Genomic DNA, 27,141 nt, shown 5'->3' with positions numbered 1-27,141 from the left:
ACCCAGCCCCACACAAAAGGCTCACCAAAGAGGAGGCGGTAGACTGGCGCAGACTACAAACCGGTACCTACCCACACCTTCACAAACTACACAAGATTTTCCCTACACAATATGCAGACGAATGTCCGTGGTGTCAGGGTAAACCTACACTAGAACATATCACATGGACCTGCCCTAAGGCAGACTTAGAGCCAAGAATAAACCCGAGTGTGATGCAGTGGGAGCACTTGCTGGCCAGCGAGGACGAGGAAGCGCAACGATTCCTTGTGCGCCGAGCCACGATGGCAGCAGTCAAGTGCAGCATCCTGGACCAAGGATCGACCACGGCGCCCAGTGACCCGTAAGGGTCAAGAACACCAATTTATTGACAATAAAGTTTTTTCCATCCATCCTAGGAGTGGAACGCGACAGCGCGTTGCAACGCTTCCAGGGAGTCAACGGAACGCCCAGTCGGCGCGATGCCTTGCCCGTTGGAAACACCTTTGAACGCAACGCATTTTTCAGCAAAGGAAATGGCGCAGTAATTCTCTGTCATCTCGGTGGACACCCGAACCGCACCGTAGAGGAAGGGAGAAGTGGGAGTGAAAGGAGAAAGAGCTGCCGTAATGAAGAAAAAGAAAATTGCATTTGAGGACAGGAAGTGACGCAGTAACTGTCTCACATATCTCGGTGGACACCCGTCACAGATGACGCCACCTTTTGGCAGCTGCGCTCGTCGATGAGTCACCCCAGGCGCTGGATGTAACGCCGGACGGACGGACGGGAGAATGAGCCATTCTTAAAATGAGCGCAACCAAACTCGCATCGTGTTCGGTCGGAAATTATACTGGATTAAAGGATTATAGAGGACAAACTTTTGCTTGCGTGCTTTGTTTTTCAAATGATACAAAGATCAATAAGTTATATATTGCGATAATGTACTGCTTTTGGCATACTGGACTCGCCCGATGCACCTCCGCCCCGCCAAGTGGAGCTGATATGGGTGCCTGCGCACTCCGGGAATCCCGGAAATGAGGCCGCCAACCTTTTAGATCGAGGTTCTTTAAACCGGGCTCAGATGGCCTCGGATGCGGGATTCACGAAGGAGCGCATGCACTCATTCAGTGAGCTGATGCAGGCCTACAGAGCCTCACGCCAGCTCTACCCCCCCCCCCACCCCTCCCTAGATAACAAACACGCAACACTCTGGCGCAGACAACAGACACACACTCTCCCCTCACCCCTTATCCTAGCCCACTATCATCCCACTCCGGCATGCGCCCTATGCCCAGAACCCTTCGCCTCTTCCCTCCACATCCTTTCCCTCTGCCCGGCGGACCCTCCCCCGCGGGACCTAGAGAACCTCAAGACCTGGGAGGACTGGGAGCCGCTGCTACACTCGGACGACCCGGCCGTGCAGACCATCGCCACCGGCCGGGCTGCCAGTGTTATGGACCTTACGAACATAAACACTTCAGTGGAGTGGGGTCGTGCGGGGCCCCTGGGGCGTGCCCCGAATTCCTGTTGTAATAAAGTTTTCTCTCTCTCTCTCTACTTGATTTACGCTGCGCTACGGTTCGCGAGCTGCGCCACTTTGTTTGCAGTAATGCAAATAGCTTTTCTTTTTCACCGTTTTGTCAAGCCATAAACAATATATTTGCATTGCGTGTGTTTCACGTGTGCCTTCGTATCGCCTTGTAGAGGGAACCATGGGCTCTTGTCAAGCTGTTATGAAGCTTTTACCCATGGCCCCCTCCATCTTTTTGATAGAAAAATAAACATTATTGTTATTATGATCATTATTATAATTATTATTATTATATTTTCCAACGAGTGCTAAATTGTTCATAAATTACTTTCTTCCTGACGCTGTTTCAGTTTCGGTTTCGTCAACCGAAGGATGACTGTGACGTGTAGTAACCTTTACGTCACGTCACGTGTGTGTCACGTGACCTTTACCTCACGTGAAGCACGCAGAAAAAAACGGTAATATAGCTGCTTGGACGCACTCGTTGTTAATTAAGTTCTTGAAGAAGGCCGGCGTAAGTGCTGTAGCGTTTATTTCGCATGTTTTTTCGTAGCTCACGTGGCCTAAAGCTCAACCACACGCCACAGCTATCATTCGGTTGATGAAACCTGAACATCATGAGTACAGCAATGAAATTCTAAATTGATTACCGGTCACAGCCGAATACGACGCAGTGATCTATTATATACTCTTTCTAACGCATCATTCGAAAGGTGAAAACACGCTACTAAAATTAGGTAGAGTGCAGTGAGGGGCTAGTTGGTACGACATTATGAGAACAAAGAATAACTGCGCAAAAAAAGGACGGGACAAGAAGGTCGCCGGTAAATTCGGCGTTGAGGTCATTTTTTCTGCACCTTGCAAGTTGCCGCGTTTGTGCAATTTAGCGAGAAAAGATAAGCAAAAGAAAGTTGTGTGTGGCATTGGTTGGGTTGGTTGGTTCGGTTGGTAACAACTTTATTTGTGTGTGGCATTAACCACAGAAATAAGTTCGTACACTGTACATGCAATGTAACTTATGGTTTGGTTTATGGGGTTTAACGTTCCAAAGCGACTAAGGCTATGAGAGACGCCGTAGTGGAGGGCTTCGGAAATTTCGACCACCTGGGGTTCTTTAACGTGCACTGACATCGCACAATACACGGGCCTCTAGAATTTCTCCTCCAAAGAAATTCAACCGCCGCAGCCGGGATCGAACCCGCGTCTTTCGAGCAGCCGACCACCATAACCACTGAGCCACCGCGGCGGCGCAATGTAATTTATCTGATTCCCCTGAGTTGTGGTAGGGTGTACATAGGGCGAACTGGCCGCTGCATCAACATTAGATTATTAGAGCATGCCAATAGGCGATATGCGAAATTGCTTGGCGGTCTGGCAACACCGCGCCCTCAACTTCTGGTTTCCATCTTGGCTCGGTCGAGCTCGTCGAGCTGGTGCATCTCGTTTGCTATGCGTACTTTCTTCTTGCGAGTGGAATTTCAACAGGCAAGCTTCAGCTGCTGCGTTGTTTTCACAGCGGATCTTTGACCAAATGTAGGTGCTTTCAATAAGCGCCAGCTTACATACAGGTGAAAAGCGCAAAAAAGGCGGGACAACAACAAGACTCCCGCCTTTTTTGCGCTTTTCACCAGTATGAATGCATACCAACTCGCCCAGATCTCAGCCTTACTAAGCGCCAGCTTACTCCTACCGCGTCCTCAGCTTCGCTTGAAGTCTGGCGCTGATGATCGCAATAATCGGCACTCTAAATTGGGTTGGAAAGGCGAACCGTGACCGTGTGCTGTTGTCGTTTTAATGCTCGCATTAAAGCACCAGTTCAAGCATCACGCATTATCATGGCTATTTTATTCCCAGGTGGACGCGAATTCATCTGGTAGGGTAGCGAGCGGTTATTTTGCGGTGAGTGCGCACGCGTGTGTTGACAAACTTCTGTGACAGTGCGAACTTTCGTTCGCGCCGACGCCAGGAGCTTCGTGCATTGCAATATAATCACACAAGACCCTCGACTAGCTGCGTAATTCGATTCCTTTACTGTAATGTGCAATGCGCATCCGCGGTTTTCAACGTCACCGTTTCAGAGCCCGGCGTCGGTTGATTTTCGCCACAATTCGTTGAAACCGCGTTCTGCTTAAGACGCAGTCAGTCGACATTAACAAGAGGAAAGTAGGCATGCACATATAATTCAAAATATTGTAAGCAAAGACGCAGCTTTTTTTTTTTCAGATAAGCACTGAGCCACCGCGGCGGCTTGATTAGAGAAAGATGCTACAGCTTTAGGTGCATGCACGGACTCGATACGCTGGTCAAGCTGTGTGTGCAGGGGCGAAATAAGCATGTTCGGTTGCTTCCGAAACGTAATTAGCTTACTCCCAAACTTGGACAAATGGCTTTGTTGCGAAGCAAGCTGTTGGAGCTTGCCACAACGATAATAAAATCTGATGGCCTGAAGCGTTTTCAGAACACTGTTGCACGTACTTTCTAGCTTAGAAATGCGTCCCTCCTTCATAATAAAGTAGCTATATTATTCGCTTCTTTTTTTTTAGATTTTCGTCGCCGCAGATATCGAAGGCATAGGAATCCTCAAGAAATAAAGCATTCGTACCTCAGTTTTTATACGTAGGGGGTATTGCTTCACAAAGACTCCTTAACGCGCATAACATATACGTGTGGTCCAGAGAGTTTGCTCGCCCTTCTAAAACTAATTGAACACGGGAAAAACTTAACTGAACACGTAGCAAACTAAGCAGTAATCGGCATATGGTTCTTCGAGTGAACTTATTTCGCCACGGCACGAGCGATTGGCCCACTCAAAAAAATTGTCTTCTCTATTACGTTGTTCAAGTATGCGTGTATATATATTCACGCCCGACCGGAGAGTTGATAAATGCATGAAATCGGCTTTTAATTTTGATCAGAGACAACAAAGGCTGTGGTCCTTATCTTAATTTAAACGCAAATCACCTCGAGAGATTTGTCAAAAATCAGCGCAGAAAGCGAAAGCTGCGCACTGATCCGCGTGCTGACACATGATACCTCGCATGGCGTTTTGTGTTACTAAAACGTTGGGACGGAGTAAAAAAATAGAAAAGCGAAAAGCTGGAACGCACCTAGTTCTGGCACGCATCGTAGTGTCTTTTCACAGTGGAGATGGTAGCGCAACACTGCATCGGCATTTTACTTTTCAAACCAAGCGCAGCCGTTTTAACCAAACGCTAGGCAGCGGTTTCGTTTTCTGTACCGTACCAACATGGAGGACTTAGTTCTCGGAGCGCCGAGAGATGGCGCTGCGCATTTCGCATATCGTCTATTCCTTAGCTGATTCAAGGGGGCAGCATCTGCCTAAGCATTGTAACACTTGCAAGCCTGATGACAAAGATTGCAATCCGCTTTTCGACAGGACTAAGGTTATCGGACGCGCGAGGAATAAGAAAGAACGGGAAATTATCGAAGCCTTGGAAATCGCGAGATTAGGGCCTGACAAATGTGTTAGCGATGCTTTAGTACACCTGTACCGCAAGGGGTTGGAGTTCCTTGATTCCACGAGATGAGTGTGGCTTTTGTTTTTGTGGTTGGTGCGCATGCGCTTTGATGTTGAAGGAAAGAGGAGTTGGTGGAATAAATCAGTTTTTAGTCTGCGTTTGTCCCGTGTGGTTCTTCTTCTCTTGCCCCGTCCTTTTTTGTGCAGTTATTCTTTGTTCTCATAAAATTAGGTGTCTATAGTTCTTTAATGGCCTCGGTGCGGAAAGCGCAGGTGGAGATTTGTAGGCCAATAGCCACTGACCAGGTGATATAAAAGTCTGCAATGCGTTAGCTCAGTTAGCAGAGGTTCTCGTAAGTTTCTGGCGTGCGAATGTATTTCCAACTCGGGGTCGAGGTCCAGTGTAAACACAGTAAACACTGCTTTAAAGGTTTAGTTCAGCAGGCGTGTAGAACTTCCTTATATCGCATAATCCACGTGATAACGAGGATAGTTTTCCTCAACAATGCGGATATATTAGCGGCTGTTCTTTAAACCAAGACCTACTGAACTACAGACCTGCACACATGGCGGGGTCCTATGGAGCAGCGCGCGCCAACTTCAGTTAGCTTTCTGGCGGCTGAGGGCGCTCAATTGACGTATTCGTCTGCTATGATCATCATCATCGTTTGCCATTTTTTTGCACGCTATTTAATAGATTTGTTTTATCTTTCTCTGCTATCTAAACATCAGCAATGAAAAAAGCCGTAATAACGACTTTTTTCGGTCTCGAAGAGTGTAAAACACGTCTTGCTTTTTTGTTCCCTTTCTTTTCGTCGGCACCACCGTGCCTAGCACAGATAAATGGATGATGATGATTACGTGGACAAATGACAAAACTGCCGTCTTTGAAATAAAATGACGGAGTAGGCAATTTTCTCAACAGGTATATATCAGAGCCACGCCGCACGTAATGTTTCTATCCTAGTGGCAAAAGGCATGAACTAGAACCTGCGCGCTGGGGAAGGGTCGTTTGTGCAGGTCTGTAGTTCAGTAGGTCTTGATTTAAAGGCTCTTGATGGTACAAATTATTAATGAGCAGCTGTGGCATTTACTGGTAACAGTAGAGCCTGACACAGTGGATGGATGAGTTCTTCGTGACAACACCCCAAAGCTGTTCTCGTGGACAATTTAGCCTTTATTTTATTTTAAATCCACAATGACTGCATTGTGTTCATTTTCTGGCGGCCTCTTTCCTCTTTCTTCAGACCCTGATACCCTTGAGCCAGAGCAGTTGGAGCTGCTGATGCAGGGCATCCTCCATGTTGCTACTCAGGACGCCCGCAGCGCGGAAAGAGGAGCCAAAATTTGTGCTTCCATTATAGGGGTAAGACGCGTACGCGACCAATTTGGTACGCCTCTCACATTTCGCGAGTGCGCTCAGTAATGATTCGAGGCCACTGATCGGGTTGTCATGTGCAAATAAAAAAAATTGGTGGGGGCTTAGCTTTGGTTAAGCCTGGTAGGTTGCGAATGGAGGTGTTTTATACTGCATATGCAGCGCCTCTAGTGGGAAGAGCGCGGCGCGCCGTGCCAAGCGGCCGCCGTTACCCGACGAGCCGAGTTGGTAGCCCGTCTCTCGCTCCTCGTATGACGTCACGCTGTGACGTCACTAGGCATAGTATGACGTCAGGGGTCATTCTAAAGGTCAAACGTGGCAAGTGGCCGCCGCTACGCGAAAGGCCGTTCTCGGGAGTAGTATTGCTTTCGCAATAAAAAAATCCGCCCCTCTCCTAACAATTCAAAATTCATTGGGATGCCTAAATTACACTATGCGTTGGCAGTGCGTAGGCATTAGAAGCTGTTGACGCCTTCTTCGCAAGTGACGTCGCTTATTCTAGCCAGAGAGAATTATCTGGTCTTCTGACGTCACTTCCCTCCAGCCAATGGGGTAATTTGACAGCTGTCGGCACATTTTTTTTTCATGCTAAGCCAGCTGACGCTATACAGGATTAAAGCGGAGGTTCTAAACCTCCGTACCTGAGAAGTGATTCCGCTGTTGCTCACAAGCTCCATTTGCGGCATTTTTTTTTCTTTTATGTCAAACCGCTATATTCTCTAATATCAAAAGAGGCTGGATTTTGTGACCTCCGTGATGCGCGCGCAACATTCAGGGCCTGAATGGCAGCTAGTATGGGTGTCAACATCTGTCTTCCGTTCAGAGCAGTGCCTCTTCTGGGGAATACACCGTGCGTAAACATTGTCACAATCCATGAAGCAAGCTAGACAGGTTCGACGATGACAGAGCTCTAGAATGCTTTCGTTGCACACCTCCTCAGTCTCATTTTTCATCAGGTGTATGTACACACCTGTGTACATTTATAGTCACAACCTTTTGAGAGTGTGCTACCCCTAACACTCGTTTAATTGTTGCATACAATTGAGTCCAGAAAAATTGATACTATAGACTTTACGTGCTGTGCGCCGTGTGACAGGTACCGTTACCGGAATACTGGGCACACTACTGCGCATGCGGCTCTTTTACCAGAGGTAACCATGATACTGGAACAGTTTACAGTGACACCGTGACGGCTTACGCCTTCATTCGAATAGAAATTATGGGGTCACTCCGCGTCCAGGCGGCCGGGAAGACGAGCTTCCGTGCCGGCTACACTCAGACGTTACTCGTACGCGGCACATTTCCCTAACACGTGGCGCAGAGTCGCAGCCACGGCAGGCTCGGACGAAACAGGCAACGGCAGAGCACGCTAGGAAATAGTTTATTGTCCTAACGCGAGGTAACGCACACTGCGGAAGAATGTTCTATCCAATAAAACAAGGTTCAGCAGCTCAACATGTCGTCGTCGACCGGCGTTGGGTCGTCTGGGGATCACGGGCAGGATCGGGTCCGTCGGAGCAGTTCGGCAGGAGGACCGCGGCAAGAGGGCGCGTTCCCTCCGCGAGCTCCTCCTTTTCACCCCTCGGGCATTCCTCGCTCGGGGTTGCGCCGAAGGTAAGGCCTTCACCCCTTCCCTACGGGGCCAGTGCGTTTTCGTGACGTCACGTCATGTTGGGAACGTGGAGAATAGCCGGAGTGCCGGAGAGTAGCCGGCGTGGGGACGATGAAGGACACCAGTATATCTCACAAAATTTCCACTTGCAGTCCACTGAGTCGCTTCAGTGGCCACAAATGCTCACGGTTCCGATAAACGTTAACCTATTGAAGCTACTATGCATTCGCGTAATGTTACACATATCACCTAAAAAAGGTGCAAATGACTAACGTAGTACAACGCTCTGTCAAGAGTGATCACACCATCTGCACTTCGACGAAGGCCCGCAGACAAACTTAGTAAGTGACATAAACCTTGAAGTTGAAGGTTGGACGGAAACCCGTCTGGTCGGGGGTGTACATGAAGAAGGAGGCAGAACGCCGACCAAAATAAAAATGCATACTTAAAGGACGTTTCGGCTCCCACACGGGAGCCTTGTTCACAAAAAAGTACAGACGTGAAAAGGCTGGCTATTTATGCTTGAAAATGTGTCCTAGGCAGCGGGCGTATGCACTAGGAAGTGCCCCGTCAGTGCGATTAAGAGTGCGTTCGGTTGTCTGAATGATTAAGAGTGAAGTTCGCGGTGCTGTATTTTGTTAGCCGTATCCGGTCGCGTAGTGGAATGCCCATTACGTTCTTTCTCTTGGGCCCTCTGCACAACCGCACAGAAGGGGTGAGCCAACCCAGCGGGATACGAGGGGCGCCGGATGGCGGGGGATTAAGGGAGAGGTCAAACTCCCCTCATGGACGGAGTCGTTAGGCCGCATCACAGTGCGTGGCCTTTTGTGCCATGTCTGCAGCGGCGTGCTTTGACATATCACGCTAGCTGCAGGCATGAGGAGCGACGATGCTTAACAGATGAGTTGAAGTGGCTTTCCTGGAACTTGGGTCAACCGGACGTTGAAGTAATCTGCATCATGGGAAAGTGAGAGTGTTCGTAAAGCTCGCAGCAGGAAAGCAAAATCGTGACGGTGGAAAGTGTACATACGATATGTGTACGGTGTCGCGATGAGCTACCTTCTTTCCCCAATCATTGATTGGTTGTGTTTTCCTTTCCCCAATAAGTTATTGGGTGGATGTTTGTACAGTACCTGTTGGTTATTCCTCCCACCGTGGGCGGGGACATAGGATTTAAAACCCGCTGTTTCAGCAGAACCGGGGGCTGGTTTCGTCACGTAGAAGTACGAGCCAGTCAAGTGTAAATATGTTTTCTCCTTGCTTGTATCTTCCTTTGTGCTTTTAATTGTTATAAAAAGTTAACCTCTACAGAAGTGTCCTCTTGCAATGTGATTGAGCAATTCGAATCTGCAAGACGTCAAGGATCCTACAACAATCATCTTCTTCAACAGCAATTCCCCTCAACAAGATCTTAAGAGAGGGTTTCAACTAGTGCAGCCGTTGAGGGGACATTTTAACTTTAAGGATTCCAGATATAGACGGCTTTTTCTCCTAGTGCATACGCCCGCTGCCTAGGACACATTTTCAAGCATAAATAGCCAGCCTTTTCACGTCTGTACTTTTTTGTGAACAAGGCTCCCGTGTGGGAGCCGAAACGTCGTTTAAAGTATTCAGTTTTATTTTGGTCGGTGTTCTGCCTTCTTCTTCATGACATAAACCATAGACACTTTATGGGAGATTGAGAGACTTAGGCAATATTCTAAAACGCTCCCTACCTAAGACCATTTCCTTACCTTACCTAGGAGGCCCTCATGCTCCCTAAACTTAACGCGCCCTTCAAGGCCCCCCCCCCCCCCCCCCCCGAATTCTGAAAGCTCCCTTCACGCTCCCTCACGAAAGGAGCACTAAGGGGCACCTGTAACACTTCTGCTGTGGAAGGTATATGCAAAAAATATGAAGAATATGCCAGAATTGGACAAAAATAATGAACTGCGTTTAAGAACCTACATTAATATTGATATATCCGGTCATAAAGCGAATTCTATTGCTCACGTTCTCGCTGAAAGTTCTGAAAATGCTGTATGCGGCGGAGAAACAGGCTCCTCTGGCAACAAGTACTTGCTGTGTGCGCCATGTGCGGTCGGAAGTTGTGGTGCCGTGGTCGGCCGAGCGTACTTCTCCAAAGAGGAGAAAGACCTCCTTATCGAGCCTGTAGGGAAATATAGAAATGCAGTGGAATGCAAGAAGACTGATGCCGTCTCCCTCAACGCGAAATCAAGAGCGTGGGAGCGCTTATGCGCGGACTACAACAGTGTGCTCAACGTTCGCCCAGGAGAAGTCAGAGAGCTGAAGAAGTTGTGGGATAGTTTGAAACAAAAGTTTAAAAAGGAAAAGGCGAGGCAAACAAGAGAAGTGACGCGACAGGTAAGTCTCCGTTTGTTATTTAAGTGATAACATTCCGTTCTGGCAGTGTTGCGGTGGCTGACGCCGACTTCGCTGCTTGAAGCCGAGATCAAAATACTTGAATATTTTGCAAGCTACTTTGAAAGAGTTTGGTGCAGTTTTTCTGTGCTGCTATCACCGTACCACGTATTTTAGTTGTAGTAGAACCTGTGTAATTAACGCAAAAGCTGAAATGATTACAAACAAGCTTACCACTCTACTACTTTCGGGATCAGATTGACCTGCGACGCTGTATCGGCCACCTTCTTCGAGTGTACGTTCGATAGAAAATGAGTATGCTGTGCTGTTCAGAACCAGGAATGCTGGTAAGCTGCTCGGCAGCTATATACAGAACTCTAGAGCAGCACCCGACTCGTATCTATTCGTGACGTGAGCTCGTACCACCTGATGCGTGTTGGGAGTCATACTGAGCACGACAGTACATCTATTTATGCTAAATCAAAATCGTTTTGCCGCTCTCTGCGACTTGCGGATACTCGAAATGCCTTACTGCTCTGTTGTCCTGGAATGCAAGCAGCTGTTCTGGAATGTGCATCTGCATGTGCTAGATTCCTCAGCCCATTTGTAAAGTCACAGTATTCAAGCTCCTACAGCAACACAGCTGAAAAAGCTCATGCGTCTGAAAAGGTAGTTGTAATGTTTTTCGTAGCTTATTTGCTGTCGTCTGCTATAGAGCACAGCACAGCTGTAGATCACAGCAGCAAATACTTGCTGTGCACTGTGATGTGCTGTCAGTCTTTGTGCTTAAGACGCCAAAGAAGGAGGCCTGCTTTTGTTCTGTGACATTTGTTTGCTTGATTTGAGCAAGAACATATTGAAATGCTTTATTACAATTTCTCGTAGAATACACACAAGACAGCCCAGCTAATGGCAGCCAAACGGTGGATGATGTGCTCCACAGCTCGCCAACACCTGCTGTCCGCAATGCCAGGCTGGCAGCCGAAGAAGAAGAGGCAACTCTCCGGCCTACACACAGCGACGACACAGTGGTTCACCGTCGGCAAAGTGGCCGGGTTGCTGCAGTGGAGGAAGCTCCATCGACAATACTTGAAAGCACGGCTTCAGGTTACAGAGGATGAGCGGACACAAAGGCGCATTGAACATCAATGAAGGCTGAAAATGATTGCAGACGGGCATGCGCTAAAAGAGCAGCAATATACACTGATGAGAGACACAAAAGAAATGCAATTCATTAGATGGAGATGCGTGTGTTGCGAAAAAAAAGTAAAAAATGCAGAAGCTTAAACAAGCTGTACTTGACATGCAACTTGAGGCTTTCTCTGCAAAGCAGCACTGAATAAATTCATTGTACCTAGTATTCTGACACTGTCTTCAACCCTCTATCAACTCTTTAGGTCATTTTACCATTCCTGCAGCATTCTCAGTTCACGCTAATATTAACTTGTAATTGCAAAGCATTTAACACACAACTTTACCTCTAATCAGACTCCATCTCACTGCCACCTACGCTCTGGTTTTTTGTGAAGCACCACTGAATAAGCCGTGCTCTACGCTGGGTGCCCAGAAGGGTGTCAGGGGGGCATGGTTCTACGTCAACCTCTTCGGGCTCATCGCCATTTGGAACTGGGTCCCTCAGGGAACCCGCAATGTTGTCAGTGCTGCGCATGCCGTGATGATGGCAGCTGACCGCTCCGTCTTCGTTTCGAGCTTCTTTCCCAGGCACAAGAACCTCCTCTTCCACACTCCAAAAGCTCGCTCTACTGAGTTCCATGTCATAAAAAAAATCTCTGCCTCTCCCGTAACCGAGAGTAGAGTAAGCATGAAATGTTTACGGGCATAACACATTGCGTGTAGATGGTACTAGTCAAAATCTTGAAATGGGTCTAGTGTTCGTTGTCGGCAGGGCAGGGGCGAGTAGTCTTCTTCTGTGGCGTATCACTCGCAAAGCGATCGCTTTCCGCAAGACGCCTCCTACCTCTCGTTTTAGCAGGCTCCATTGCTCGGCTTAAGCAGCTGTGACGGTGACGGCATTGAAATGCAGGACGATGCAGAAGCGTACGCGGACACGACGAGACGCAGGCCTGACAAGAATGTATATGCAGCGCGTTCGAATACTCCGCGAGCGTGTATACATCTGCCTGCCAGAGGGGGAAAGGGCATGAGCTGAAGGCCCAGCGGCCGGTCTTTTACATGCGTGAGCGTAGGACCGTAGCGCCATCCTTGGGGAGGGCGCGAAAGCAGTTTTCCGCCGAAAGCCCTTCTCGCCCTGGAGCTCCGCTCTTTCTCTAAGCGGCCCTCTCTCAAAGCCCCTAACAGATCACTTTTGCTTTTGCTTTTGTGGGGTTTAACGTCCCAACGCGACTAAGGCTATAAGAGTCGCCGTTGTGAAGGGCTCCGGAAATTTCGACCTTCTGGGGTTCTTTAACGTGCACTGACATCGCACAGTACACGGGCCTCTAGAATTTCTCCTCCAAAGAAATTCTAGCCGCCGCAGCCGGGATCGAACCCGCGTCTTTTGGGTCAGCAGCCGAGCACCATAGCCACTGAGCCACCGCAGCGGCCCTAACAGATCACGTATGACAACGAAGTGTATCGTGGCATGTATGTGCTTTTTGCACGCGTTATTAGAAATCGGCAATTATAATTCCGTGCATTATCAAATGCACACCTCGAGTGATATCTTGATGAACATTGAGAAGACACTGGTAACAGTTATTTTTGTGACTCGTTTGGAGAGCAACCGGCGCTTGTATGCCGGTCCCATAGGAGGGCTTAGAGAGTCTCGTTGAATCTCGTTAAATCTCGTACGGTGCCCGGATGTTCTCGTATCAGTGTCCGGATGAGTGGAGTGTCGGCCCGACAGCCTTCCAGCAGCCTCAGTTTTTCCAGCGAGTCTGCCAGACGCTTAGGTCCCTCACCGCACCGCTGCCAGAGGTGGAGCTTATTTCAACTCCCGCCTCTCGGGTATGCGAGCTCCTGGTCATAAAAGAAGCCCCACAGGAGAAATTGGCGCTTGGCAGAGAGGTGCGATGGCGGGACCAGACGTCGTCATCCCTTCCCGCAGACGTGCGAGACTTTGGCTGGCTGCGGGGCTGGCGGGCCCTGCCTACGGCAGATCGCCTGGCGGCTTGGGGCGTGGCCCCCTCCAACCGATGTCCGCAATGTGGCCTCGTAGAAACCTTGCCTTGAGTGTTCTGTAGCCAGGACATTTTGGGTCCTCATGTCTCGAATGTTCGAAGCGACCCTCAGCCCCAACTCCAGGTTTCGCGATCCTTTCGTACGCCTGCTACTTTGCGTCGGGGCATTCGTGCTGTGGCGCCAGAGAGGTGTGGCGGCTCTGCAAGGACGACCACAGAGGGCCATGTACTCCATTTTACAGCGGGCACGTGCACGCATGTTGGCCCAAGCCTGCGTGGACCTCGTGTCGCTGGAGGAGCACCGGTTCCTTCGGCGCTGGTCCACCCGCTTCATCGTCGCGGGCAGGGGCCGTGTTTCGGTGCGGCTCCTGCCATATTAAGTGTGGCGCGCCTGTGTGGTGCGCGTTCTGTTCGCGCGTTATGTTCGCGCGTTATCTAGAAGAGTGCTGTGAGGGGCTAGCTGGTATGACATTATGAGAAGAAAAAATAATAATCTCATAATAATCGCGCGTTATGTTCGTGCGCGAGGTTTGTGCGCGGGGTTTTACGCGATTTTTCCATCCGGCGTGCTTCCCCCGCGCGTATGGACCTCTGAACTTTCTTGGACATCTTGTGGTTTTGGACACTTAAGTTCCCTGCGTGTGTGCGTTAGCACCGGGCGACGTCAGTTGCCGTAATGTACCTTTGTTTTTGTAGAGGGACGGACGTCCCTTTTTGATCGAGGGTTCAATAAACTTCTCTTAAAGCCCGGATGAGTGGAATTCAGTGCCCGGATGTTGGCTCTCGGTCTCGGCGTGAGGTCACCAGATTGCCGACAACGGGAGCTAAAAGCATTTCATGCTTAATATGGCTCCTGTTGTACCTGCCGGCAGCAAGAAAAATAACACACGCATATCACACACCGGGGCTGCAAAATTGTTTGTCTTGCCTTTTTTGTGCGCAAGTTGGCGGGTTCCGGAGTGGCTTCATCAGGAAGGGCAAATATGTCTATCTTTTATATCCAAGAAGGACGCCACGTATTGTCTTTTCTTGGTAGCTCACCATCACTCAGCTGTTACGGAAAATGCGGTTATCGTGAACAGAACCAGGCCAACTTGACACTACGTCGTAAAACTGAAGTTTGGGTCCTGTGACAACCTGTAAAGGAAACAAGAAACGGAAGTTCAGACCACTGTGGCAAGCGAGAGAGAGAAACACTTTACTTAGTGACAAATTAAGCACTCAGCAGCTCCTCGGCCAGTCGTACCAAGGATAATTGGGCAGCCAGTTCTGCCAACCCGAGCTTCACGCACGCTAGGTTGACGGTAAAGGGCTGTGGGAAGTAGGGGCATTGCAAGGCTTGTGGCATGTGTGGATAATTCCAGGTATACATGCGAATGTAGTGTGCCCTGTTGCCTTGTAAACTACTCTGCAAAGGTGCACCTACACCAGGCTCACAACATTTTTGCGTATGATGTTCTGTGCATGCATCCGTGTGCTGCGTGTGATCTCTCGCGTAAAAAGGAATAGGCTGTCAAAGCCAGACAGCTACACGCCTTTCCATAGATTCCCATTTGAATACTGTTTGGCCCTTCTGCCTGCTGTGGAATGGCAAGACATGCTACCGCGCATAACACGACAGGCACATCCTTGAGTGATGTGTACCGTTGAACACTGCCGCAACCCGTCACACACCAAGAGGCACTTTTGACAAAAATTATGCCAGATGTGAAATATCGAAGAACAAATGTTACTTACCTGCACATTTGTCGAGAAGAAACCTTTTCTGCTCCAGTACGCTTTAGCGTTGTCTCTGTCGCGGCTTTTTATCGGCATATGCGAACAGTCGATGGACCCAGTCACGCCGGCAAAACCTCCGATGCCGTAAAACCTTGTCATCGTCGGCTTTGCTTCAGAAGCACTCGGCAGCGGACGTACTTCGGAAAGAGACGCACACCGATCATTTACGTCACTACCCAAATGCTACTGCTGACAGCAAGCTGAGAAATATCCACCAAGTCTCCCACCACATGTCTGCAGTATTTTATTAATACAGCAATGTACCTTCAATCCCCAGCCGAACCCAGAACCCAGGCAGGATCACAAACAAACTCTATAGTGCTAAGTGCCGTTACACCGTCGGAAATCGACAAACTGATAAAGCAATTAAAGCCAAACGCGGCCTGTGGTTATGATGACATCCAGGCCTCAACTGTGATGTAGCTCCTGAAATAAGCCATCTATTATCACATTTAATTAACATATCTCTGTTGACTGGAACCTTTCCTGACCTGCTTAAATTAGCTAAAGTGATACCTGTACACAAGGGAGGTACGCGAAATGATTTTGGTAATTACAGACCGATTTCAGTCTTACCGGTTTTTTCGAAGGTGTATGAAAAAGCTATAAATAATCGCTTGACCATGTTCATGATAAAGTACAATATAATCTCACCATCTCAATTCGGGTTTCAAAAAAACAAGACACCCGAAAAGGCATTGCCCAAAGTAAAAACATTAATTATAAAAAATTTTGAAGCAAAACTATATACGCTTGGAATTTTTCTTGATCTACGAAAGGCCTTTGATTCTGTTAACCATGAAATATTGCTCTACAAGCTTCATGTATGTGGAATTAGAGGCGTTGCTTCAGACCTCATTAAAAGCTATCTATCATTAAGATACCAGTTTATAAACTTGAACGGAGAGCGCTCTCAAAACCTAGAAATAAAACTAGGGGTACCCCGAGGTTCCATATTAGGTCCCACACTTTTCTTGTTATATATAAATGATATTACGGAAGTTAAGTGTACACCTAACATAACTCTCTTTGCTGACGACACTAGTTTATTTTTCACTGGTAAATGTACAAAGGATATAGAAAAAGCGGCTAATCTTTATCTTTCTCAGCTGTCTACTTGGCTACAGGACAACAGCCTGCAACTGAATACGCACAAAACGAAGTTTATATTTTTCAAGCCCGTTAACAAACCTACTAAAGAAAGCATTACACTTAATTTCAGACTTTAACGCATTGATCAGGTACCAACACAGAAATTTTTAGGTGTCTGGTTTAGTGAGGATTTATCTTGGACCCCACATATTAATCACCTATTAACCGATCTCTCTCGCGCTGTGCGCTGTATGAGCCGTATAGCTCCACTTATCCCTCTTTGGCTGAAAAAAACTCTATACTACACTTTATTTTACTCACGCCTACTCTATGCAATATTAGTGTGGGGCACTACGACGAAAGGAAATTATGATAGGTTGCTCATGCTGCAAAAACGCGTTCTACGTCTCTTTGAAAATTATAAAGGCAGAATAAGTGACTTACCAACCTTGCCACTATTCTTAAGACGCGATATGCTACCGGCCAGTAAAGTATACTACTCTAAACTGATGCAATTAATCCACAAAGAAAAGCTTTACACTAGACTTTCAGGTAGGTCGCCACACTACAGCTTCAGAACTCATACACATACAACTAAAAGAATTCGAACTAATTATGGTAAACAGGATATCGATTATCAAGTAATAAAGATACTTAACCGCCATAGGCATTACATTGATTTTACGCTAGCATTTAAGTTATTCAAATCAACTTATAAAGAATTTTTACGGATCACTGAAGATAATTTGTACATATAGGTACCCGTAAGGCGTATGCAAACCTTTGGTTTTTGTGAAATTTCCGGAGCCCTCCACTACGGCGTCTCTCATAGCCTTAGTCGCTTTGGGACGTTAAACCTCATAAACCAAACCAAACCAAACCAAATTTTCCCCGGTTTTCTGTCAGTGTCATCCATCACAAACGCTAATTCATGTCTTCACTGAAATGTGTTGTCGCGAAACCTAAGTTTTTGTGTTGTTTCACCGCGGAAGTTTCTTTAATCTACATTCTGTGTTTTTATGTATTTTATATTCTTCTGTTATTATGTATATCGTTTCAACAGGAGGAAAACCTGTATATGTATTGAAGCTGCCCACTGCTAATTTCAGACGGGAGACGAGGCCTTGTCAGGCTCCATGCCTTTTGCCTTGTCTTCCACTTTCAGTTGAAAGAAAATAAAATATTTCTCTCTCTCTCACTTCCGTAAAACCGGAGCGTGATGAGGAGTGTGGGCGGTAGCGTAGATCCTCTATTGCCTGCACTCGCATGTATCTGCAGCTCTTGCAGAATAGCCAGCACACAGCTTGTTTAAAAAAAATTGGGAGTGGTTTAGCTCTGGTTAAGCCTGGATATACAAGCGAAAAGCTGCAGTTATGGTTTGTTTGACGTCATGGCTGTCGCAGTTCGCGAACAATGCACTGGGAGCACCACGATAACGGTACAGGCAAGCGCGTTATATAGCCGTCCTTCCGCATGCTTAGTAACTGTGGTAAACACGCGGCTGCATGTAGCGTCATACTAGGAAGCCGAGCGCGCGCCGATGCACACTCGGTAAACACGCGCAGAGCGCGCGAACAACGGCGAAGGTCGACCGGCAGAGCCGCACTCGGCGGCAGCTCCGCTGACCACCTGCGCCTCTCCAGTGGCGTCACACGGCGAACTCGCGCATGCGCAGCTGTGGCTAAAACTGATCACGGCGCACGCCAGACCCGGTGTTGACTAGCCTAGTGAAGCTTTTCGCTTCAAAAAAAAAAAACAGACGGCGCTCATAAGCGCGCTCGCCCATCACGACGTGCGCAAAAGAAAGTACCGTGTGCAGAGTTTTGCAGAGAAGCTTGCCTTCAGTTAGAGGAGCGGGGATATTAAGCATGACGGTAGCGTGCCGGCTCCTTTAGCGTGGGGAAGCACCAAGGAGCCCATAACTTAGGGCCCCTTAGTAAGGGACGTTTTAGAATTGACATCAGGTCGCCTTACGGTGTTTGTGGCGCCCTTAGTAAGGTAAGGAGCGTTTTAGAATCCGGGCCTTAGTGTTATTTTGCGCGACTGACTCTAGTCTTCAGTGTCATTCACCGTCACACGATTATCTTCAGTGACATTCTGCAGAACGCACTTGCGTCGAAATGTGTTCGACTGGCTAACTCCAATCAGGCTAAACACACCACACTGTATGTATTACCGGGGACAAAAATATGCGGGACACGAGCTCTAGCAAAAACGAATTGTAATTCCACCTCACTACCCAGTCACCTGATATTGTCTTCATCATCATCAGCCTGACTGCGCCTACTGCGGGGCAAAGGCCTCTCCCATGCCTCTCCAATTAGCCCTGTCCTTCGCCAGCTGCGGCCACCGTATCCCCGCAAAGTTCTTAATCTCATCGGCCCACCTAACTTTCTCCTACCCCCTGCTCCGCTTGGCTTCTCTTGGAATCCACTCTGTTACCCTTAAGGACCAGCGGTTATCTTCGCTTCGCATTGCATGCCCTGCCCAAGCCAGGATTTCGATCAGGATGCCAATAACCGGCATTTGTTCCCTCCTCCACTCCGCCCGCTTCCGATCTCTTTACTTTACACCTATCATTTTTCTGTCCATAGCTCACTGCGTTGTCCTTAACTTAAGCTGAAACCTTTTCGTTTGCCTCCACGTTTCTGCCCTATAGGTTTGTACCGGGAATATACAGCTGTTGTATCCTTTTCTCTTGAGGGATATTAGTAAACTGCCATTCATGGTCTGAGAGGGGTCGAGGTGCATCGCGCTTGGATTGGTTGTTTTTGTTTCCAGCGCAGTTACTTTTCTTTCTCCAGCGGCATTAAGTATTTGTAGTGGAAAGACGCCATGTTCCTGCCGACCAATTAAGAATTATGTACTGACGTCACCCTTCTTATATTGTGCGATATTTGTGGGATGTGATGTCATACAGCACAAACTTCTATGCGACCTCCGACCCCAGCGCCAAACATGATACCCTGTGAGGGTTGCGACGGTCACTTTCGACTAATGGGAAGTTATTGTCTCCCTGACAGTGGGGTTCGTGTTGAACTGGAAGTCCAAGGACTGGCTCGCATGCTAGCGACTGAGCGAATTAAACGATAGAGCGGCGTGTCGCCGTGAAAAGTTTCCCACTTGGTGGCGCCTGGTCGCTCTGGCCGCTCTAGCCACCGCAACGGCTTTAAACAGGTCCCTTGCGCCGCAGCGGCAGGAACCGCGAGCGTTTTCGCTTGCATGTGAAAACAGGCCTTACACCGGCGCGTTAAAGTGACCAGCTGCATTTAGGCGTAACTTAAATATTGATCGACAGTCAGTGCCACGATAAGCGCGCGAACGCAGTCTTGTGTGGTGCATTCTTTTCAGCCGTCACCTGCTTCTCAATATAGCATATTGTTAGAAGCATACCGTAGCAGTGAGCGCCTCACAACTCTGTTCCGCGTGCCCCGGCTTTGCTTCTCGCATCAACTTTCTTGTTCTTTAAAAGCGCAAGTACATCGAAATGCGGGCGACCCGTCGCATCTGCAAACAGCTGTTTTGCACGCCTGTTTTGCATCTTGAGAGCCATAAAGAGGCGACTACGCATGAAAAAGATAGTTGGAAAAGTTGGAAAGTTGGAAGAGACAGACACTCAAGAATGGCAATAAACACTTTAGCGTGCATATTGAAGACGACGCAAACTTATATTTTTCTCGTCGAATATCCACGATCTACCACTATCGAGAGAATGCGCGAAAAGGGCGCATGAGCGTGTTCGCGCCGGATTTAAAGTTTTCGAGCAACCAGCTACGCAGAAGTACGTTTCTTTAAGTCAGCCAAGGCTTAGTGAAAAGAGATTCGCGACTGACCAATGCTCCAAAGGATGCAAACTATCAAAACGCAAGCGCATCGCGAAAATGCACTGAAACGGACGGAGAAGGCGGCAGACGCGGCCCGCTCACGCTTCGCGGGCTTGCCAACAGGCGGCGCAGCCATCGTGATGCGCATGGCGCATAGGGGACGACCTATATTCGTGATCGACCTATATACGAGTAAATACGGTAGGTCATTCAGGTCTACGGAGAAACCAATTGCACTGACGGCCGTTTCTTGTTGCAAGCTCCTCACTGCTGCCTCCGAGATTTTCAGGGGGGTAAGGGTCTTCTATCTGGAGCGCTCCGAGGGACTTCTTCAGGTATACGCCTAGAGGCTTTTGCCACGTGTTCCTTTCGCTAACAAGGACGCGGAAGGATCGCCCGTCCTTGTGGTTTTTTGCTATGGAGCAAAATGGTGGTTTGAGCTAGTTGGTACATCTTCAAAATTTCACCAGCGCTGCGACTAGGAACAAGAACAGAGAGGGAAGACAAGGACAAGCGCTACTAACAACTGAAAGTTTATTTAAAAAAACACAAATTATATGCCCACAACTGACAACCCAAAGCGCCTGCGCTTCCCGCAAAAAGCACGCAAAAGAAAGTTAATAATCTAGGTACAAAATTTCACACTCATGTAAGTTTACAGATGGTGTGCTAACGTGTCGCTGTTCTTGTGATTATGATAGGCTTCACACAACTCCCTAGTCAGCTGATCTGGATGTCTGAATTTAATCTTAGCCCTGTTAAGCAGTGGAAAGCATGCTTTTTTATTAGACACACCGGGTTTGTTCAGATGACAATCTCTGTAATGAAGGAAACAAGGGAAGGGCAATGAGGGGCTCGTTATAAATATGACAGAAGCCAGCAGCCACAGAAACCAAGGGGCACAGGGGATTTTTAAGCATGAAATGCTTTTAGCTCCCGTTGTCGGCAGTGTGGTGACGTCACGCCGAGACCGAGAGCCATCATCCGGGCACTGAAATCCACTCATCCGGGCACCGAAATCCACTCATCCGGGCACTGAATTCCAGTCATCCGGGCACTGAATTCCAGTCATCCGGGCACTGAATTCCAGTCATCCGGGCACTGAAATCCACTCATCCGGGCACTGAATTCCAGTCATCCGAGCTCTGAAACGAGAACATCCGGGCTCCGTACGAGACTTAACGAGATTTAACGAGACTCTCTAAGCCCTCCTACGCGACCGGCATGCAAGCGCCGGTTGGTCTCCAAACGAGACAAAAAATAACTGCTGCCAGTGCCTTCCCAATGTTTATCAAGATGTCAGTGGAGCTGTGGGTTGGATAATGCACGGAATTATAATTTCCGATTTCTAATAACGCGTGCAAAAAGCACATAAATGCCACGTTACACTTCGTTGTCATACGTAATCTCTTAGGGTCTTCGCGCATCGAAGCAAAGCCGCGCAAGCGCACAGGGGCCCGGGGGAGAAGCGCTGCGTTCAAAGGGCAAGGCATCGCGCCGAACGGGTGGTGGCGTTCCTCCCTTCCTTTACGGTGCGGTTCGGGTGTCCACCGAGATGGCAGAGAATTACTGCGCCATTTCCTTTCCTCAAAAAACCTTGAGTTCAAATGGCAAGGCATCGCGCTGAACGGGTGGTGGCGTTCCTCCCTTCCTGTACGGTGCGGTTCGGGTGTCCACCGAGATGACATTAGGCCCGTAAACATTTCATGCTTACTCTACTCTCGGTTACGGGAGAGGCAGAGATTTTTTTTTAATTAATTTATTTATTTTGTGGTGTTGATCACTTTAGAATATTACTGAATATGTTATCGCTTAAAGCTAATTGATTAGAAAAGCAGAAGAAAAAAACAACCACATGCCGCCGGTGGGATCCGAACCCACGACCTCCGAATTACGCGTCCGGTTGGTTAGGATCCCACCGGTGGCATGTGGTTGTTTTTTCTTCTGCTTTTCTAATCAATTAGCTTTAAGCGATAACATATTCAGTAATATTCTAAAGTGATCAACACCACAAAATAAATAAATTAATTAAAAAAATCCCCTGTGCCCCTTGGTTTCTGTGGCTGTTGGCTTCTGTCATATCTGTAATGAAGGGACAGATTTGATGAAGGAGCACCATTAAAAGACGTTTTATGCTGACGTAAGCGCGTATTTATGCATTTCCCGGTTTGCCCAATGTAATTCTTGCCGCATTTAAAAGGTATGTCATATACCACTCCCTCTGCACATGGCACAAAGGGTGACTCATGATCCACCTGGCATGCATTTTTTCTTTTGCCTCTTATTTGCTTCTGTTCCCGGGCTCTTTTGTCAACAATAGCACAAACCTTGCCTAGTTTATTAGGGACCGAAAAGAGCACTTATACCCATATCTAGTGCCAACCTGCTTAAGCCTATGGGATAACTGATGAATGTAGGGTATTACCGCATACTTCGTTCTATCATTACCGGAATTTTCCTGTGCTTCATGTCTACCAAACGACTTCATCTTCTTCAGGATCTTGTTGCTAGCACGCACTATCACATCTTTGGGGAAGCCCGCTGACCTTAGCCTTTGAACCTGCTTATCGAAACTTTGCTATGGAGTACGCCTCGAGGCAAAGTTGCCAGACTTGCCAGGCTCGCCTCTGTGCCCCTTCTTTCACCTTCTTACCTCAGCTTCCTTGCTTCGATCAAGTAAAAGTCTCTAGCAATGGCTTCTGCCTTGCGTTCATACACCGCCGAGGTGGGAACGACCAAAGTGCCCTTCTTTACCGGTCTGCACAGGGTTTAGGCTTGCATCCTTGAGCGATGATACTCTCCCATAAATATCGACGCGGGGCCCCGCCCCAGTGGCGGCAAAAGGTAGACAGTCAACGCCTACCTATGTACACCGCTCCGCCTCTTATTTGAGTCTTGACTTCGAGGCTGTGTTCCGAGCGAAAGCAAGCATTTCCTGCTTGTCACGCTTCATTTGGGCTCAAAATTCCTGACCACACTCACGGGTTCTTCATACATCTGAAGACAGTGTGACATTTCCCTGTTGTATGGTGTGATCGAAACAGCGCAAGGCCCAAGGCCAAAGAAGAGAGCAGAGGAAAGGAGGAAACAGACAACACAGCGCTGAATGCGAGTGAATGCGACTGCTCCCCACAGGTTAATTTTTGCCGAGTTGTGGCTAGGAACAGAGAATAGCTGTGCCGTGAAATAAACGAGGCTTCGAATATCATGAAGTATGGTGACACATGTGTAAGCGCTCCATCAGTATCTTTATCTCAAAACGAACTTCTCTTCCTGAATTGCATATCTTAGCTTGTGTTGGCTTGCAGTAATCCGGGTGCATCAATGAGCTGTTTGCGTTTTTTTCTATTTTGGTGCCTAAATGTATCTATACGCACAGCGTGCCAGATAAATGTGAATTGTTCAGCGCTGTGTTGTCCGTTTCCTCCTTTCTTCTGCTCTCTTCTTTGGCCTTCGGCCTTGCGCTGTTTCAATCATACCATTTATAACCAAATCGCCCATCAGTTCGTGATTTTCCTATTGTTACACCCCTTGAAGAGCAGGGGCAGGGGCGCTTGTTTGGGAGGGAATGTCGTTGGCACGTACTGTACCTTGGTACTGCGTGCCAGTCGACTTATCGTGTTGCACGCGTCAACAGCGGTGCCTACAGCACCAGTCACGTAGCTTGCATGGCGCCTTTTGCCTTGGATCCAAGACAAACCTGTGTTAGTAGATAGATACTTCAACGAAATAATTTTTTTTTAAATGTTGACGGTCGGTTTGTGCAGTGAGGCTAAATGCGAATTAGGTGCGCTAGCAGTTCGGTTCTGGTTTCGGTTCTGGTGTTCGGATGCATTGTTCACGGTTGAAAGTTGTTTGTATAGTCATAATGGGTTATTTATTTATTATTTAGTTACAATACTGCCAGTCTCAGTAAGAGACCGGAGCAGGTGGGCAATCAGTACAATATAGAGTTCAATAAAATACAGAGAAATTACAAGCAGATCAACAAAAATGAGAACTCTTACATAAGTGTTAAGGCAGGTTACCAAATAATACCTTGAAGATTCAGAACTGCAGCAAAAAAAATACAAGCACAGCAGCAGTCGTTCATGCCAGCAAACATGCTAGTATTTGAAGTATTTTACAATGGGAACTAGAAGAAAACGAAAAAGAAGGTAACGGGTGGCAATAGGCATGCAATCATCCTTAAATATAACGTGTCAAGAAATGTCAATAAGCAAATGTTGGGCAGTCATCTGGTAAAATGTAGGGCTATTGACACTTTACTGATTCTTGTTACATTCTGCTAATCTTGAGGTGAAGGAAGATAGTGAATCCGACATGGTAATCGATGGATCGAGCTGATTCCATTCGCTGATGGCTAAAAGTAAGGAAGAATGCTTGAGAGTGTTCGTTCGGCATGAGTATTCAGTCAGTGTGTGCGCATGCTTGTGCCGCGATTGCCGTGACTCTGAGAAGGATGCATATTTAGACACATCTATACTGTACCTGTTGTGTAATAACTGATATAAAATCTTCAGGCGGAATTCTTTTGCCGTAGATAATAGTGATGGAAGGCCGGATGAAGGTTCGTGGTCATATGTGCGGAATAGGTCATTCTCTACTTAATATTCATATATCCCTGGGTGTCCTTGTACCCTTCCTGGCGCACTGGTGCAGCGGTTAAGCGGTGTGCCACTGCCCTGGGATGGCAGGTGCTGCCATCTGTGGGACTCGTGGGTTGCCCCTCCCGAGCAGCCTCTTGAGGCAAATCGTTATTTTAACCGCCGCCTGCCATGGTAGTCAGTTTGCTCACAATCCGGTTGGCAGGGCAGCGAACATCGTACGCTGCACAGTTAGCTGGCCATCAAATTCCCGAACTGCTCGATACATACCCTCAGCTAGTCGACGCCCTATCCGAGTCAAATTCATCATCTGGGTTTAAGAAACGGGTGAAACACCTCCTTCTCAGTGTACAGTATGCATAGGAAATGAATCTCTCTGGCTGTGTGTAGTGCGTACCTACGCTGTGCATTCATGTTTGAAATCATGCTACCCATAGTTCCCGCCAAAATTATAATCTTCATAGTCTTATTGTGTGCTGTTCTTCATAATGTTATTGTTGTGTTATTGTAATTGCAATTGTAAGGTCATTGCATGCATTCTCTGTGCAGACCACTTGTGTGTATATTGGTCGTTTTGCTTTTGTTAGTGCGTCTCCATCGTTTAATATTGTACTTAGTCAGTGCAACACAACCTTTTTTCTTTTGTTTCCTTTTATGCTTTCTTGCTTTTTCTCCCCATCAGTGCAGTGTTACTTTTGATCGTCGCGCCGTTGTCTGACGCATGTGTATAATAAAGGTTCCGAGGCCCCGTCAGGCGTTTGAATACGCCTTTTGCCTCGGCTATCCAGACAGGAAAATTAAATATGTATAAGCATATACACTGTACTGGTTTCTGTCAAAAATGAATGAATGAATGAATGAATGAATGAATGAATGAATGAATGAATGAATGAATGAATGAATGAATGAATGAATGAATGAATGAATGAATGAATGATGACGCCACAATTTCGCGTAACCTAGGTGGCCCGCCTAGGTATATAGCCGGAGCGGCCAATTGTTCCGGTTGCTCCGTCTTTGAGGCCTCAAACCACCGCCAGTGCCGACACCAACGCCAAAGTCGCGCAATTTTTGTCCCGACATAGGGGTACTAACGCTTCCGCGTTAGAATAAACAGCAAATGTTCTGCGAGTTGCACAGCCTCTTGGAAAGCTGCTGACTTGTTTAATGCTCCGCCGTTCCAAACTGGAACGCTCAATTAAAATTCTAATATGGGTGAGTTGGTTCATAGCTATTGAAAGGGGTGCGTACTTGCGCAAAAGACGGGACGAAATTGAGGAAACACAAACGACATGTACAATGCGCTGGAAGTTGCGCATTGTACATTTCATTTCATTTATTGGTTTTGTTTGGCCAGTTTTGTTTGGACTGCAAACAAGGGAGAGCAAGCTAAAGGCGCCTAGTAGCGTCTGACAGAGGCCTGCCCTCCCCATGTAAAAAAAAAAACAAAAAACAAAGTGGCACTTGGCAATGGTACAAAATTTCCATAAGTAACAGAAACTAGAAAAGCAGCGGATATATTGACAACGAAACAGAGATCAGTCATGCATAGAGCTAAGCACAACAAAACTAAGAGCAAAACGTAACAAACACAAAAACTGATTAGGTAAAAACACACCACAATTAGCTATAACAAAAATATTCATGAACAGTTTTCCTAAATCTGACCTCGGACATATTTTGTAGTGACAATTCTGTTAAGTATGGATAGGTGTTTAATGTATGAGGAATTATGTGAGTTAGTTTTTGGAACCCATAGTTTGTACGGGATTTTGATGCATGGTATTGAGGGTGCCTAAGACTGTATGCTGTTTGGGCAATTAAATATGTGCTCTCGAAAGTTTGTGTTTCCTCGTTTTCGTCCAGTCTTTAGCGCAAGTACGTTCCCCTTTCAAACTGGAACGCGCATGCAACGTCTGGGACCCTTCCCCACTCCCACTCCACGAATGTAGAACCATGATCTGTTGATATGCAAAAAAAAAAAAAAACAGCGTTTTCCGGAAACAAAACTTTATGCACCGTTTAGTTGCGTTTGGTTTTGGGGCCGTCGCCTAAGACTCCAAGCGAAACCTCCGCCTCTGGGGAACGATTCCCCCACCGCCGGCTGTCCACGGCCATCGTGAAGGTCTGGCAGCGATTTGTGCCAGAGGCGCCACTGTATAAAATGTTCCGCCCTTCGCCTTCCTTGGCCGCTGTTTCTGTAGGCGACCCTTTAGTCGCATCGCTGCGTTTCTCTTTCCGGAGCGCTGCCTCTCCTGCTGTTAGCGCGCTGTTGTTTTGTCTATAGCGGTGCACGGTGAGCAGCATTCCTGTTCGGCTCAGCCTCCTTAGTCGCTTGGTTGTCATGTGTGTCTTTCCCTTCC

At 47.6% G+C, this 27,141-nt stretch overlaps 1 protein-coding gene across 1 annotated transcript in view; it reads left to right on the top strand.

Annotated features, from left to right (window-relative positions):
- Positions 1–27,141, top strand: part of LOC149345644 (MIF4G domain-containing protein-like) — a 47,184-nt gene that overhangs the window by 5,847 nt on the left and 14,196 nt on the right. The window contains exon 2 of the mRNA XM_089585265.1: positions 6,233–6,351. Coding sequence (XP_089441391.1) covers positions 6,271–6,351 — 81 coding nt within the window. The 5' untranslated portion in view covers positions 6,233–6,270. The remainder of the gene's footprint in view (positions 1–6,232; positions 6,352–27,141) is intronic.

The sequence above is a fragment of the Amblyomma mixtum genome, chromosome 4 (assembly GCF_055824585.1).
Source record: "Amblyomma mixtum isolate Tamu chromosome 4, ASM5582458v1, whole genome shotgun sequence".
Classification (NCBI taxonomy): Eukaryota; Metazoa; Arthropoda; class Arachnida; order Ixodida; family Ixodidae; genus Amblyomma; species Amblyomma mixtum.
This window is presented reverse-complemented; position numbering and strand designations above follow the sequence as displayed.